The 12,247-nt window shown below is 51.5% G+C and overlaps 5 protein-coding genes across 5 annotated transcripts; 2 read left to right on the plus strand and 3 right to left on the minus strand.

Annotated features, from left to right (window-relative positions):
* Nucleotides 1-84: 84 nt before the first annotated feature.
* On the minus strand, nucleotides 85-2,323 carry E0L32_009975 (uncharacterized protein; the record flags this gene model as incomplete). Its single annotated transcript, XM_031132543.1, has 8 exons — nucleotides 85-578; nucleotides 640-904; nucleotides 961-1,019; nucleotides 1,069-1,449; nucleotides 1,509-1,658; nucleotides 1,716-1,770; nucleotides 1,823-2,013; nucleotides 2,068-2,323. 8 exons carry the CDS (start codon nucleotides 2,321-2,323, stop codon nucleotides 85-87), a joined length of 1,851 nt encoding a protein of 616 aa, XP_030990199.1.
* A 1,071-nt stretch (nucleotides 2,324-3,394) lies between these two features.
* Nucleotides 3,395-5,415, plus strand: E0L32_009976 (uncharacterized protein; the record flags this gene model as incomplete). Its single annotated transcript, XM_031132544.1, has 3 exons — nucleotides 3,395-3,867; nucleotides 3,983-4,232; nucleotides 4,288-5,415. The coding sequence occupies 3 exons, from the start codon at nucleotides 3,395-3,397 to the stop codon at nucleotides 5,413-5,415; spliced, it is 1,851 nt and encodes a 616-aa protein (XP_030990200.1).
* A 164-nt stretch (nucleotides 5,416-5,579) lies between these two features.
* Nucleotides 5,580-7,863, minus strand: E0L32_009977 (uncharacterized protein; the record flags this gene model as incomplete). Its single annotated transcript, XM_031132545.1, has 6 exons — nucleotides 5,580-6,187; nucleotides 6,272-6,618; nucleotides 6,692-7,329; nucleotides 7,408-7,586; nucleotides 7,653-7,727; nucleotides 7,788-7,863. 6 exons carry the CDS (start codon nucleotides 7,861-7,863, stop codon nucleotides 5,580-5,582), a joined length of 1,923 nt encoding a protein of 640 aa, XP_030990201.1.
* A 399-nt stretch (nucleotides 7,864-8,262) lies between these two features.
* Nucleotides 8,263-10,297, plus strand: E0L32_009978 (uncharacterized protein; the record flags this gene model as incomplete). Its single annotated transcript, XM_031132546.1, has 6 exons — nucleotides 8,263-8,531; nucleotides 8,584-8,703; nucleotides 8,763-8,854; nucleotides 8,998-9,635; nucleotides 9,709-9,870; nucleotides 9,962-10,297. The coding sequence occupies 6 exons, from the start codon at nucleotides 8,263-8,265 to the stop codon at nucleotides 10,295-10,297; spliced, it is 1,617 nt and encodes a 538-aa protein (XP_030990202.1).
* Nucleotides 10,298-10,506: 209 nt separating this feature from the next.
* Nucleotides 10,507-11,565, minus strand: E0L32_009979 (uncharacterized protein; the record flags this gene model as incomplete). Its single annotated transcript, XM_031132547.1, has 1 exon — nucleotides 10,507-11,565. One exon carries the CDS (start codon nucleotides 11,563-11,565, stop codon nucleotides 10,507-10,509), a length of 1,059 nt encoding a protein of 352 aa, XP_030990203.1.
* Nucleotides 11,566-12,247: the final 682 nt, after the last annotated feature.

Genomic DNA, 12,247 nt, shown 5'->3' on the forward strand with positions numbered 1-12,247 from the left:
CTTCCTCCCCCCCCAAAAAAAAACAAAAAAAACAAAAAACAAAACAAAGGTAACCCAGAAACTCATAGATAAACCTGGAAAGGTTCAACCGCTCCGGTGCTGTGAGCCCTTTTCGACTTCGACATGATCGGTGGACTTTGTATCGTCAAGGTGACCTGGCGACTCGTTCTCTGATCCGGATACAACTTTTGCATTAGGCATGTTGATAGGCTTGGGCATATGGCCGTCCATGTAGCGGTTGTAGTCTGGGAGAAATATCGATGCAATGATAGCACAGCCAAGTAATGGCATGGCCGAATAGTAGACATAGCGGAAAGCTTCAGAGTAGGCGACCCGCTGCGCCTGGATAACCGCTGCTTCAATCTGTGCAGTAATCCCAGGAACTTTAGCAAATGCCGCTTCAGAGCCAATTTTTAAAGCCTCAAAGAGATCCATGAGCGAAGATTGCGGTAACCCGGCCTCGATTGCCGCCTGAGAGACTATGCTGGCGATTTTGGACTTGGCCTTGGAGTTGAGGACGGCAAGATAGATCGCAGTAAAGATGGAGCCAGCTACCGACCGGATACACGAGATGGTACCTATATCAATCATAGGCGTCAGCATACATTCGGGATGGGGGGTTTGGATGAGTTAACGTACCAAAAATCATGCCAATCTCCTGATCAGGGGCGCCAAGCTGACAGATGACGCATGGTCCCAGCTCGATGAAGCCGACGGGCAGGCCAGTAAGAAATGAAAAGGCAATAGCCTTAGACTGGTCGACGATGCCAACCTGTGACAATGCGATAAGGAAGACGGTGCTGAATACCACGCAGCCGAGGATCTGAAGTCGAAGATCGCCAATCACGTTGACCAGCGGACACATGATCATCAAACCTCCCCAGATTCCCCAGCCGACTGTAGACTGTCTAATGTGTCAGTTACGGGGCGCACCAGTTGCACTTTTGGAAAAGTGCTTACGCTCATCCAGGCTTCAGTTTGCCAGGAGGTGCTGGCAGTGCTAAATACCCTGAAGACGTCTACCGAAGTCAGCTTTGAGTCAGTGAACAGCTCCTAGCATTGACTTACATTGAGGCCAGATAATACTGAGTCCAACGTACATCGATCCGGAACAGGCAGATATTACCGTCAGGCAAACGAAACCTCGATGCTTGAACAGCCGCAGATCCACAATGGGGTTTGGAGTTGGGTAGAATGCCTCCCAGAGGACAAAGGCCACGAGTGTGACACCTCCAGAGATCAGCAGACCCAAAATGAGACCAGAATGCCATGGCTTTGGGTTACCTCCCCATGAGATTCCCAGCAAAAACAGCGTAAGTCCAGCGACGAGCAGCAGCAAGCCCACTTGGTCAATCCGTTGAAATTCTCGAAGTACAGAGCGCTGCTTTCCATGTAGCTGTTCAAACGTTGGGGGGAAATATACAAACATTTGGATGACCCAGCCCACGCCTGCCCAGCATCAACCTCAGTCAGTCACACGTCAGCCGAAGAGCAACTTTCGCACGTACCAAGTATCACGATCAAAATGTAGTATATCCATCTCCAACTGTGCGTCTCAACACATGCTCTGCCAATATAGGCACCCAAGCCGGGCGATATGACCATAGGTATCAGAATTGCTGTCTGAATCATGAATTTGTATCGGTGTGGTGAGATTTCTGGAGGAGCAAGAGTCAACACCTTGCTTCTGTGGCTCAGCTTGACGCATAACTTACCTCCTGCGAACAGGCCGACAGCAGAGTGCACGCCGGATGCCAGACCGAGCAGGACCTGTTGACGTAATGAGCGCAGTTCCCTCGAAGTCAGCTCGAGGATATCATACATTTGCTCCGATCAACGTGTTCATGTTCTTGGCTCTACTGGCCATAATAGCCCCAACCATTGCTACTGCTCCTGCTCCAAGCATGATAGAGCGCTTTCCAAATCTGTCCGAGACACGACCAACCACCAATAGACTGATGGCGTTACACATTGTCCACACAATGGAAAACAAACTTTCGGAATCAGTTGGGCCTGGGGCAGGTGTCAGCGTCTGAGCTGATTAAACGGATAGAATTAGAGACGCACCGATGTCTTCATTGATGTAGCTGAGAACCGATGCAGGGGCGGAAAATCCAAAGTATGCCGATGCTGTAGTCAGTGACAGGGCGAAGATGGTTCCCAAGTAGCGTGGATTCCAGAAATAGCCAGGAGTCAAGTCTGCTATATCATGCGCGAGGAGCCCAGCTTGGTGCACATCCTCTTTGTGTTCGGCATCGTCACGCTTTGAATGCTCTGGAAGCGCTAGGGTGGCACCTAGGCCATCATCATTGCCCAGGGTCATGGCTATTGGGAGGTGGCCTTAGAGTCTGAAGGACCGACGTTGATACGATTGGGATGTAGGTACTGTTCAATAGAGGTATCGAATTCAGATACAGGTGATACATGCAGTCTGCATTGAGGTTGGCAGGCGATATGTGAGGTATAAATAGCGTAGGTACCGATAGACAGAACAGGTCGCAACATCACTACTACCCCACGCGATGTTTCTGGGGTCCGGGGAATTCTCCAGTATACACTAAGAATCGGATCGAATTGACAATAATTAGGATGAAACCAGCCATAGCTCGTTGTCAATCTGTGGAGTATTTCGGTGGCCGAGGACGGATTCCCTAATTGGCAAACGAAGATGATAGAACTTAGACCCGTCGAAGGTATGGTCAGGCAAACAAACGTAATACGCTTCACCTCCTTCAAGCGATTTTATTTTTCGGCGAGACGTTAGGCCATTTGGCTTTTACACTTAGCGGAAGAGTGACTTCTCATGCAGTCGAATCACGCAGGCGTCTAGATCTAAGCCACTCTTCTACATGTCCCAGGCCCTGTTATGGCGAGGAGACTCATGGCTGTTCGGCTGTGGTCGCTAGCTAGAGGGTTGGGAGACAGGACAATAAGGTAACCCCTATACTTCGTCCATATAGTGGCGTCTCCGGGTGTTCCGTTTGGTGCCGAGTTCAGTCTCAGGTATCCTGCCTGGATGGGATGTTGCGAATCATCACTCGACCAAGGAAGACCACACCAAGATACACAATCACATAAAATCTTCATCGTCCGAACTAGAGGCCTAGAACACTCGGTCTGGTCATTGGATTCGGAATGTTGCCGAGCCCCTCCAAGCGGGCCCCGAATGCTGCCCCAGCCTAAGACGAGAGAGGCAATTTGCCGGCGGTCCGCCGAATAACTACTGTCTCGACTTGCGAAACTTTTGAGGCCTAGCTAGCTCGTCTTTTGGGTTCGGCACAGTCCCCAGACCATGAATAATATAACTACATTATACCAGAAAGGTCTTTAATGCGGCAGAAAGCTCTAGGCGTAAACAAATCATTTTGGATCCAACATTTATCATACTGCCAATATGGGTTCTATCAACGAGACCATTTTGCCCGAGAACATCGATGGAAAAGCTCTGCTAGAGAAGTATCGCGAGGAGCGTGACAAACGCTTGCGTGATGAGGGCATCTTTCAGTACCGTGATGTGTCTGCAGACTCATCACTGAAGCACTTTGCCGAAGATCCTTGGTCAACTCCTGTAGTACGGGAACCCCTCAACCAGGACATCGAATTTGCCATCATCGGAGGCGGGTTCGGGGGTTTACTCCTGGCTGCTCGATTAACTGAAGCTGGGATTCACGATTTCAAGATTTTCGACAGAGCGGGTGACTTTGGGGGGACCTGGTATTGGAACAGGTACCCAGGGGCTGCATGTGACATCGAAAGCTACATATACATGCCCTTATGCGAGGAACTGAACTATGTCCCCTCAGCCAAGTACGCCCCGGCACCAGAAATCTTCCAGCATGCGAAGAACATCGGGAAACACTATGGCCTGTACGAAAAGGCCCTCTTCCATACAGAAGTAAAGGAGCTGTCGTGGGACGAAGAGTAATGCACCTTTCTCAAGCTGCGACGAAGCGGCCAAATCGATGTGCTAACTTTATCCCAGTCTCACACGGTGGATCGTTCTGACAAACCGTGGGGACAAGATTCGAGCTCGATACGTGGCAACTGCTGGTGGACCTTTGACGAAACCCAAACTCCCTGGAGTGGAAGGGATCGAGAAGTTCAAAGGCCACAGTTTTCATACTGGCCGCTGGGACTATAGCTATTCTGGTGGTAGTTGGGAAGGCAACTTGAGTGGTTTGGCTGGCAAGAAGGTTGGTGTTATCGGAACTGGAGCAACTGGGGTGCAAGTGGTAAGCTATCATCTTGATCACTACATCCCACTTTACTAAAGACCAACTATCGTAGACTCCACATCTGGCAGCAAGTGCGGGCCATCTTTACGTCTTCCAGAGAACACCGCCTGCTGTTGACGTCCGCAATGATTCACCGACAGATCCCCAGTGGGCTGGGAGCCTCACTAAAGGTTGGCAACAGAGGCGTATGGACAATTTCACCACCATCGTGGAAGGCGGGCATCAAGACGAGGATTTGGTCAACGATGGATGGACACACATTTTCCGATCTCTTGCCCCATCGGGAGAAATGGTGAAGAAGTTCAATTCCGGCAGCGACGCAGCGCGGAATGTCCAGCTGGCGTGGGAAGAGGCCGACAACATGACCATGGAAAGGATACGGCGACGGGTGGACTCGATCGTGCACGATCCAGAGAAGGCTAAATCCCTAAAGGCTTGGTACCGACGGTTCTGCAAGCGACCTTGCTTCCATGACGTCTACCTGGATATATTCAACCGCAACAACGTGACGTTGGTCGACACTGACGGAAGAGGTGTTGAGCGGATCACCGAGAATGGAATTGTCGCGAACGGTGAAGAGATCGAGCTGGACTGCATAGTCTATGCGACTGGTTTCGAGTATGGTACCGATTACAGCCGAAGACTCGGCGCCACAGTCCGAGGCCGCAACGGGGTAAAGCTCTCGGACCATTTCCAAAACGGATTTCGTTCGCTACACGGATACTATGTCCGAGGCTTTCCGAACTACTTCATCATAAGTCTGTCCCAGTCCGGTGGCAACCCCAACCAGGTGTTCATGCTCAATGAGCAAGCCAAGCACCTTGCTTGGCTGATGACGGAGCTCAAGGCCCGTAACGCCACGAAGGTCGAAGCCTCGGAGCAAGCAGAGCAGACCTGGGTTGAGACCATCATCGAACTGGCAAAGTTGAGGGAGAGCTTCTTTCGAGAATGTACACCGAGCTTCTTCAACGACGAGGGCAAACTGACAACGAAAGGTATACTACAAACTCGTTATGGGCTCGGCACATTGGTTTATATGAAGCTTATTGAGGAGTGGAAGCAAGAAGGTGATTTCAGAGGCCTGGAAATTGACGGGAAACTGTTGACCGACAAGCCAATTCAGACGAGGCCTACAGAGAAAAATGTAGAGCAGGGTGCTGCGGTTCCTAAGTTTGGATAGATTTTTCTTTTTCTTTTTCTTTTTCATAGTCTATAATGTTCAATGTATGTTTGATAGCAGAGTGTTCAGACCAATAAATGCATGCTGGAGTGGTAGTTCAATGAGATTTATACGAATGGGTAATGCCGTCTAAGGGGCTTAGAAAGGTCCAAAGGCCTTAGGCTCTAGCAGACATTTTTCTTCTGAGCAAAGCGAAACCTCTTCGCGTGTTCCAGGATCGAAAGCGGAACCTCGACATGTCTCCCCCGAATAAAGTCTGCAAATCCTTTCCCCAAACAGTCAAGGCGTGCAGTGCTGGTCACGCCTCGGCCCAAGATACCGTAGATGACAAAATGAACCGCGTAGATGTTTGGGAATTCGACACGTTCGATGAAGAAGTCGTCGGACCAATCGTCCCCAATCAGCTGCGTCATTCTAGAAATGGTCATGAACGAAGCAAACCAGCTCCACGCACCCTCGTCACGTACAAAGAGACCAATGTTGATGTTGGCACCCTTGTCACCAGATCGGCCGAGAGCAACATCCCCCAAACAGACTGTGGTGGTTGGGCCTAACGAGTCCATATCGATCTGGCTAACAGGGCCGTAACTCTTCCGAGCTGGGATATCTTGGTAGCTTGGCGGATGCCCAGCATCAATCTGCTTTTCGACGGTTCCGTCTGCGTGAAGAATGATAGCAGACTCTTTGAGCTGGTCTTGTGGCACGATCGCGGGATAATAGGCGACATATGGGCGCGGCAATGCAGTTCGTAAATCAAGGGATCGATGTGCACCTGCCGAAACGCACGCAGTTGTTAGACAAGGATCGTGGTTACCACTTTATGCCCGCTGATGGCCGGGATTGGACGGATAGCTACCTGAGAAATGCTGCATGCCGTACTCTCTGATGACTTTGTAGAGATTAATGAGGGTCTCCTTTGCAGCTGCTTGCCCAAAAACTCGCATGTATGTGGTGCTACGCAACTGAGTAGGCGCATTGGACTCGGGTCGGCCGACGCGTTGGAATTCCAGTACGTCCAACTGATTCTGGAGGCCTCGTTGCTCGACACCATATCTGATCTGGGCCTCGTAAAGGTCCCATTTCTCGTCGGTGGCGTATCCCGTAGCATTGAGCAGAAATTCAGATCGGAAACCTCCTTGGTAGAATATGGCTAACTTCGTGGTGGACGGAGGTGGCTGTCCACGAATTCCACTGACTCTCACTCTTGTGGGAACAGTATTTTCGTTAGCTGAAGCTTCATGGACGAAAGGGTTACCGCAGGCAAAACAATAATTACCGGTTATGGCTGCACTGTTCGATCATAACGTCATCAAGAAGAGCTGTCACATCACTGTTAAGGTACGCCGTTCCCTGCAGCTCGTATAGGAACTGGCACTCGACGGTGTCCTTGGAGACCAGACCCTTTGTTTTTTCATGTTTACTTATCACGCATGTCCCGTCATGCGCAATCTCGGCGATGGGAAACCCAATATCGATCAGAGCATCCATGTCTAGCTCGTCGAACCCGGTGTAGTTCGCCCCCGTGACATAGGCGGAGCACTCAATCAAATGGCCGGCTATCAAAGCACCGGCAAGTCTGTCGTAGTCTGTGTCGCTCCAAGAATGCCAGTACCACGCTGCTCCGATCACAGGAGAAGCGTCCGCCACCCTCCCACAGATCACTATGTCGGCGCCAGACTTCAGAGCCTTGACAATGGCGCGAGCTCCAAGATATGCATTCGCTGAGACGAGTTGCCGGTGTTCAACATCAGTCACAAATGATTTTGTCAAGTGGTCGAGTTTCACCTGCGCATTGGTCGCATCTAAGTGGTCGGGAATGTGGTCGGGTCCGGATTTGAGCTCGTTCTGGACTTGTTCCAGTAGGTCGTCTCCAGAAACATAGGCCAGTTTGAGGCTATATTCGCGAGAGCAGATCTAAGGATATGAGGACGAGAATCAGTAAGTAAGCCTTGCAACGCTATCAGATGCACTACACAAGAGGTCTCGTCGCACCAATTCTCGACATTTCTCTGCGAGTCCAGCTGGATTTAGAGAACCTCCGTTGATGACTACTTTGGCACCTGTCTTGTGGATGAGATCGATGCTCTCCACAAGACCGTCAAGGGCTGTCTGTTCGTAGCCAGGGTGTTGGCCTTCCCGGTAAGCCGTCGCATTCTCGGCGAGGTTCATTTCTACATCAATTGGTTAGATGTTGATAGAGTTCTGTTCGGGCACAGTTTAATGCTAAGGAACCTTACCGGCCAGATAATCTCCAGTCACGAAATCGACAGATCCGAGTTCTAATTGTCGGGGCATCTGAAATCCGGGGTCGCCTTATCACAATTTTAGCAACGAGGCTGCATCATTTGAGCATATGGCGCTCTTGTACTGACCATGTGCTCCGGAGCAATTAGCTACCCTTACGGCACGTTTTCCTATCTCTCCTCGAAATTCTGCTTCTGTGACCATTGTATTGGAGATGCCTTCTGAATGATAGCAGCTATGCGGTAGAAGAGATTCGAGCAAACAACTTGCAATGCAAAGGAACTGGGGCCGAAGCTTGCTTAGTAGGTTTAGTTGGTAGGCTAGGCAAATGGCCGAACTTAAAGGCTTCAGGCGGGAAATTTTAGGTTGTGCCCCTACGTCTCGGGCTCCGAGGCAAGCCGAAACCCTGTAATGGTCATTTCCTATGGGGCCACCAATCGCGGCCGTCAGGAAAGTGGCGGTTCGCAGCATCTGATCTGCTACGGGTATATGTTGCGCTTGTCTAGTACCCGAGATATCCTTTACATAGACTCTCGTAGGAAAGGGGATCGCAGAGTCGAACTAATTCCGTGTTGCTGAGATAAACGTGTACGATCTGCGACTATGACCATCACATACAACAAGAACGTCGAGGCGAAGAGGCTGTTTGTGAACGGATTGCTGCGCCATGAGAAGGTTGGAGCCTTGCTGCCACCAGAAGCGCAAGACTGTGCTGCAAAAATCGAGTTTACGGGTTCTGCATCCCCATCTCTGGCCATCAATTGGAGATTCGCTGAGAGCATCTCTGCACTGCAAGCACTGCAGGCCACCATGGTCAGCGTGCTTCTGAAGCGCAAATACGACGTGGATGCCCCGAGGGTTGTGATTGATACGTGCGTCGTCCTCAATTTTAGAAATTGATAGTGACTGACATCTCATAACAAGGGACCATGCGCAGCTGTTTTTCATGACTCTGATGCTCTTCACGATTGACCCTAATGACCAGAGGATCACCATCGGCACCCGGAGCGCACCTGGGGAGGGACTTGAGAAATATTTCCCAAGGTAGGATCTCCCTCGCCTCTGAAAATCAGGACAAAGCTGAACTTTGGCATCGTCATTAGTTGGGAGAGGCATGATTCATGGCGGAACCTGTATCGTGCCGCTGCGACCAACATCTACAAAACCAAGGACAATCGCTACTACCATCTGCACGGTAAGTGCCATCCACCCGAGAGAAGATTCGATATTTCAATGGGCTAATATATTCGGCTTTGTTCGAGGCAGGAAGTCTCAATCCCAGCCCTACAATCGAAAGCCTGGGTCTTCCTTTGCATCATAATGCTTCCACGGTCCCAGAAGCCCAAGCTCCTTACGTCAAATCGGTCGCTGCTATGACCAGCGCGGAACTGGATCACCTTGAGAATGACATCTGGCGTCAAGCCGGGACAATCTGCTACACTGTGGATGAGTATAGGAATTGTGAAAGTGGCAAGGCTAACTCTCACGTCGGACTGTACGAAGTGACCGAATACCCAAGTCAGACACAGCAACCTGGATGGTGGCCATCGACACCTCAAACCTCTGCACAGCGCCCACTTGCAGGCTTGAAGGTAGTGGACTTGTCTCGCATCATCGCTGCCCCAGCCATCTCCAGAGGCCTGGCAGAACTTGGAGCCAGCGTCATGCGTGTCGTTGGACCCCACCTCGACGACCATTCCAGGCTTCATCCAGATATGAGCTGGGGGAAATGGAACACCTGCCTGGATTTTCGGAAAGCTGACGAACTTGAGGCCATGCGAAATCTGGTTGGAGATGCAGATGTCGTCGTTCTAGGTTACCGTCCTGGCGTACTGGACAAATACGGTCTCGATGTTGATGGCATTCTAGGTCTAGTGGAGCAAAGAGGGAGAGGGGTGGTCATAGTCAGGGAGAATTGTTACGGCTGGCATGGTACATGGTCTGGGAGGAGTGGCTGGCAACAGATCAGTGATGCGGTAAGCGTGTTTTGTTGGACTATTTGCCCTACCTGAAGTTGTACCCGGGAGATATGCTGATTGGGATCTTCAGGTTACTGGAGTTTCTATGCAGTTTGGTCAAGCCATGGGTCTGGACGAAGCCGTTACGCCGGTCTTCCCAAACAGTGACTTCTGCACTGGTGTTTGCGGAGTTGTCGGAGCCCTGGATGGACTCCTGCGACGGGCAGAGAAGGGCGGATCCTACTGTATCAGTGTATGTTTGTCTGCTTCTACATCTGAACGTACAGAACAGCAATGACTGACATTCAAGGAATTATCAGGTCGCACTCAATTACTATTCACAGTGGCTCGTTGACGTTTGTGGAACCTATCCTGACGACGTCTGGAGGAATCTCTGGGAGCGCAATGGGAGACCCCAGTTCCGGCACAACGATCCAATGTCGGTTCTGCTACCGGCTTACATGAAGATGATGAAGGAGAAGCACGCCGAGACTCTTCTACGAGAAGACTTCTTCGAGGATCGCGCATGTCCCGTAATCGGGCACTCCATCAGAACGATCAAGCCCGTACTTAAGTATCCGGATGGCGAGGTGCAACTGAGGTTCAACGTAGGGACAAGGACGAACGGGGTAGACCAGCCATATTGGCCCTCAGACCTCACTGTTGAAGTTGTAGAATGAAACAACATATACCGTTATGGGACCACAGTATGTAGAGACGAATCTAACTTTCTTTACACGATATTTCCATAATTCTGGCTCCTCATAGAGTTAGATATCAATAACTAGAACACGGTGGAACACTTCTGAATCGGGTTGTTCTTCCTTACGTTTGTCTTGACTTCGCGGTGCTACAATATCTAATCATTTAGAGCATATTCGGATGATGGTCACTCCTTCACAAGCACGAGCCTGCCGGTTACCTTCGAATCACGAAGAAGTGTCATGGCATCTGCGGCTTGGTCCCATGGCATGGTCTTGATAGGCGGCGGAACCAGCTTCCCACTCTTCGCCAAAGACAGAATTTCTCGGAAATGTGACAGATTGCCCGTGTTTGTTCCCGTGATGGTCAAGGCCTTGCCGATCAGGCCGACCAGCGACAGTTGCAATTCCCCGCCCATGAGGCCGACCTGGGCCATTCGGCCCCCCTTGTCGACGATAGAAAAAGCCAAGGCAGCCGTGGCAGAGACATTGACGAAATCGATGACCCCAGTTACCCGCGCACCGTGGATGGCGTCTCGAATGAGATTCTGAACGCCTTCCTCCGCGGACGAAAATGCCGCCGCGGCACCGGCCTGGACCGCGGCCTGGCGGTTCATTTCGCTCAGATCGACGGCGACGATGAGTTCATGTCCGAGGGCACGCAGTACGTGAATGGCCGCCAGGCCAAGGCCTCCCGTGCCGATGACCACAACACAATCGTCCGGATGCTGAGGGCCAAGGTCACGCACGGCGTGGAGCGCCGTCATGCCTGAACAGGCGTACGTGCATGCGACGGCCGGGTCCAGCTCCCCCAGGTCCACCAGGTACCGCGGATGAGGCACGACAACTTCGGCGGCGAACCCTCCCTGGCGCACCACGCCCAGCGACGTCTGCGCCGTGCACAGGTTGTCCTCCTCCCGCGAGCAAGGCACACACTTGCCGCAACCCAGCCATGGATAGACAATCTGTGGGCTGCCGAGCTTCACAGCGTGCGCCTCGGGCCCGCGGCGAATCACAACGCCGGCGATTTCGTGTCCCGGCGCTATGGGCAGCTTGGTGCCGCGCTGGGCAAAGCTTAGTCGCCGTCCAGCGCCGAGGTCATAGAACCCCTCCCAAAGGTGGACGTCCGAATGGCAAACGCCACAGTGGGTCACTGCAATCACCACTTCGGTGCCCACGGCTTCGTGCTTGGGGAGTTGGACTTTCTCCAGCGGGCGGGCATATTCCACAACCGCCCAGGCGTCCATTTTGTTAGAGATCTGTTCTGGTCTTGTTGATCGAAGGCCCCGGAGAAAATGTGTGAAAAAGTCTGGTAAGTGAGCTGAGCTGATCTGCTGCAATAAGGGCAGTACAGGGTTCGGAAGCCTGTTTTAAGCCGTCGACGGCATCCAGGACTTCTAATTGTAAGGTCGATAGTTATAACTCAGCAGGGATTCCAAGATCGAGCAGGCATGTGACGCTGATACCTTCTAAGGTGTCCAAGTGCGGGATTGGAGGTCCTCCTAGAAGTCCCTAGATTATGAATGCGAAACCACCGAGGAGCCATAAACCTTCCTCCTCGGCCGCCGGGAGATTCTTGCCTGTCGCTCAGGTGAATACGATGGACCTGCCTAGTGCCGCTAACCAGCCCCTCACGATTTTGTGACCATCACTCTAGCAATTTGCATAATTTTTTTTTTGAATTTGGTTCCGGCGTAACGGTAGCGACGCCGTAAGAGGCTAACCCTCAAATAACCAAACTTCAAGACACAACTCGACTTGAAGCTGTACTGGTGGCCCCGGCATCTTCCGCCACTTGTGTCACTTGGTTACCTTATACCCAGTTTGACACCCACAATAGCCAACGCGAGATACCTACTCTGTAGCTTCGAAAGGAAAATCTCTAGAGATGAATTGGTCGGGTGGGGCCCCGCCTAACCATGATCATGC

Source organism: Thyridium curvatum, assembly GCF_004353045.1.
Source record: "Thyridium curvatum strain D216 chromosome Unknown NODE_77_length_194619_cov_74.347017, whole genome shotgun sequence".
In the NCBI taxonomy this organism is placed as follows: Eukaryota; Fungi; Ascomycota; class Sordariomycetes; order Thyridiales; family Thyridiaceae; genus Thyridium; species Thyridium curvatum.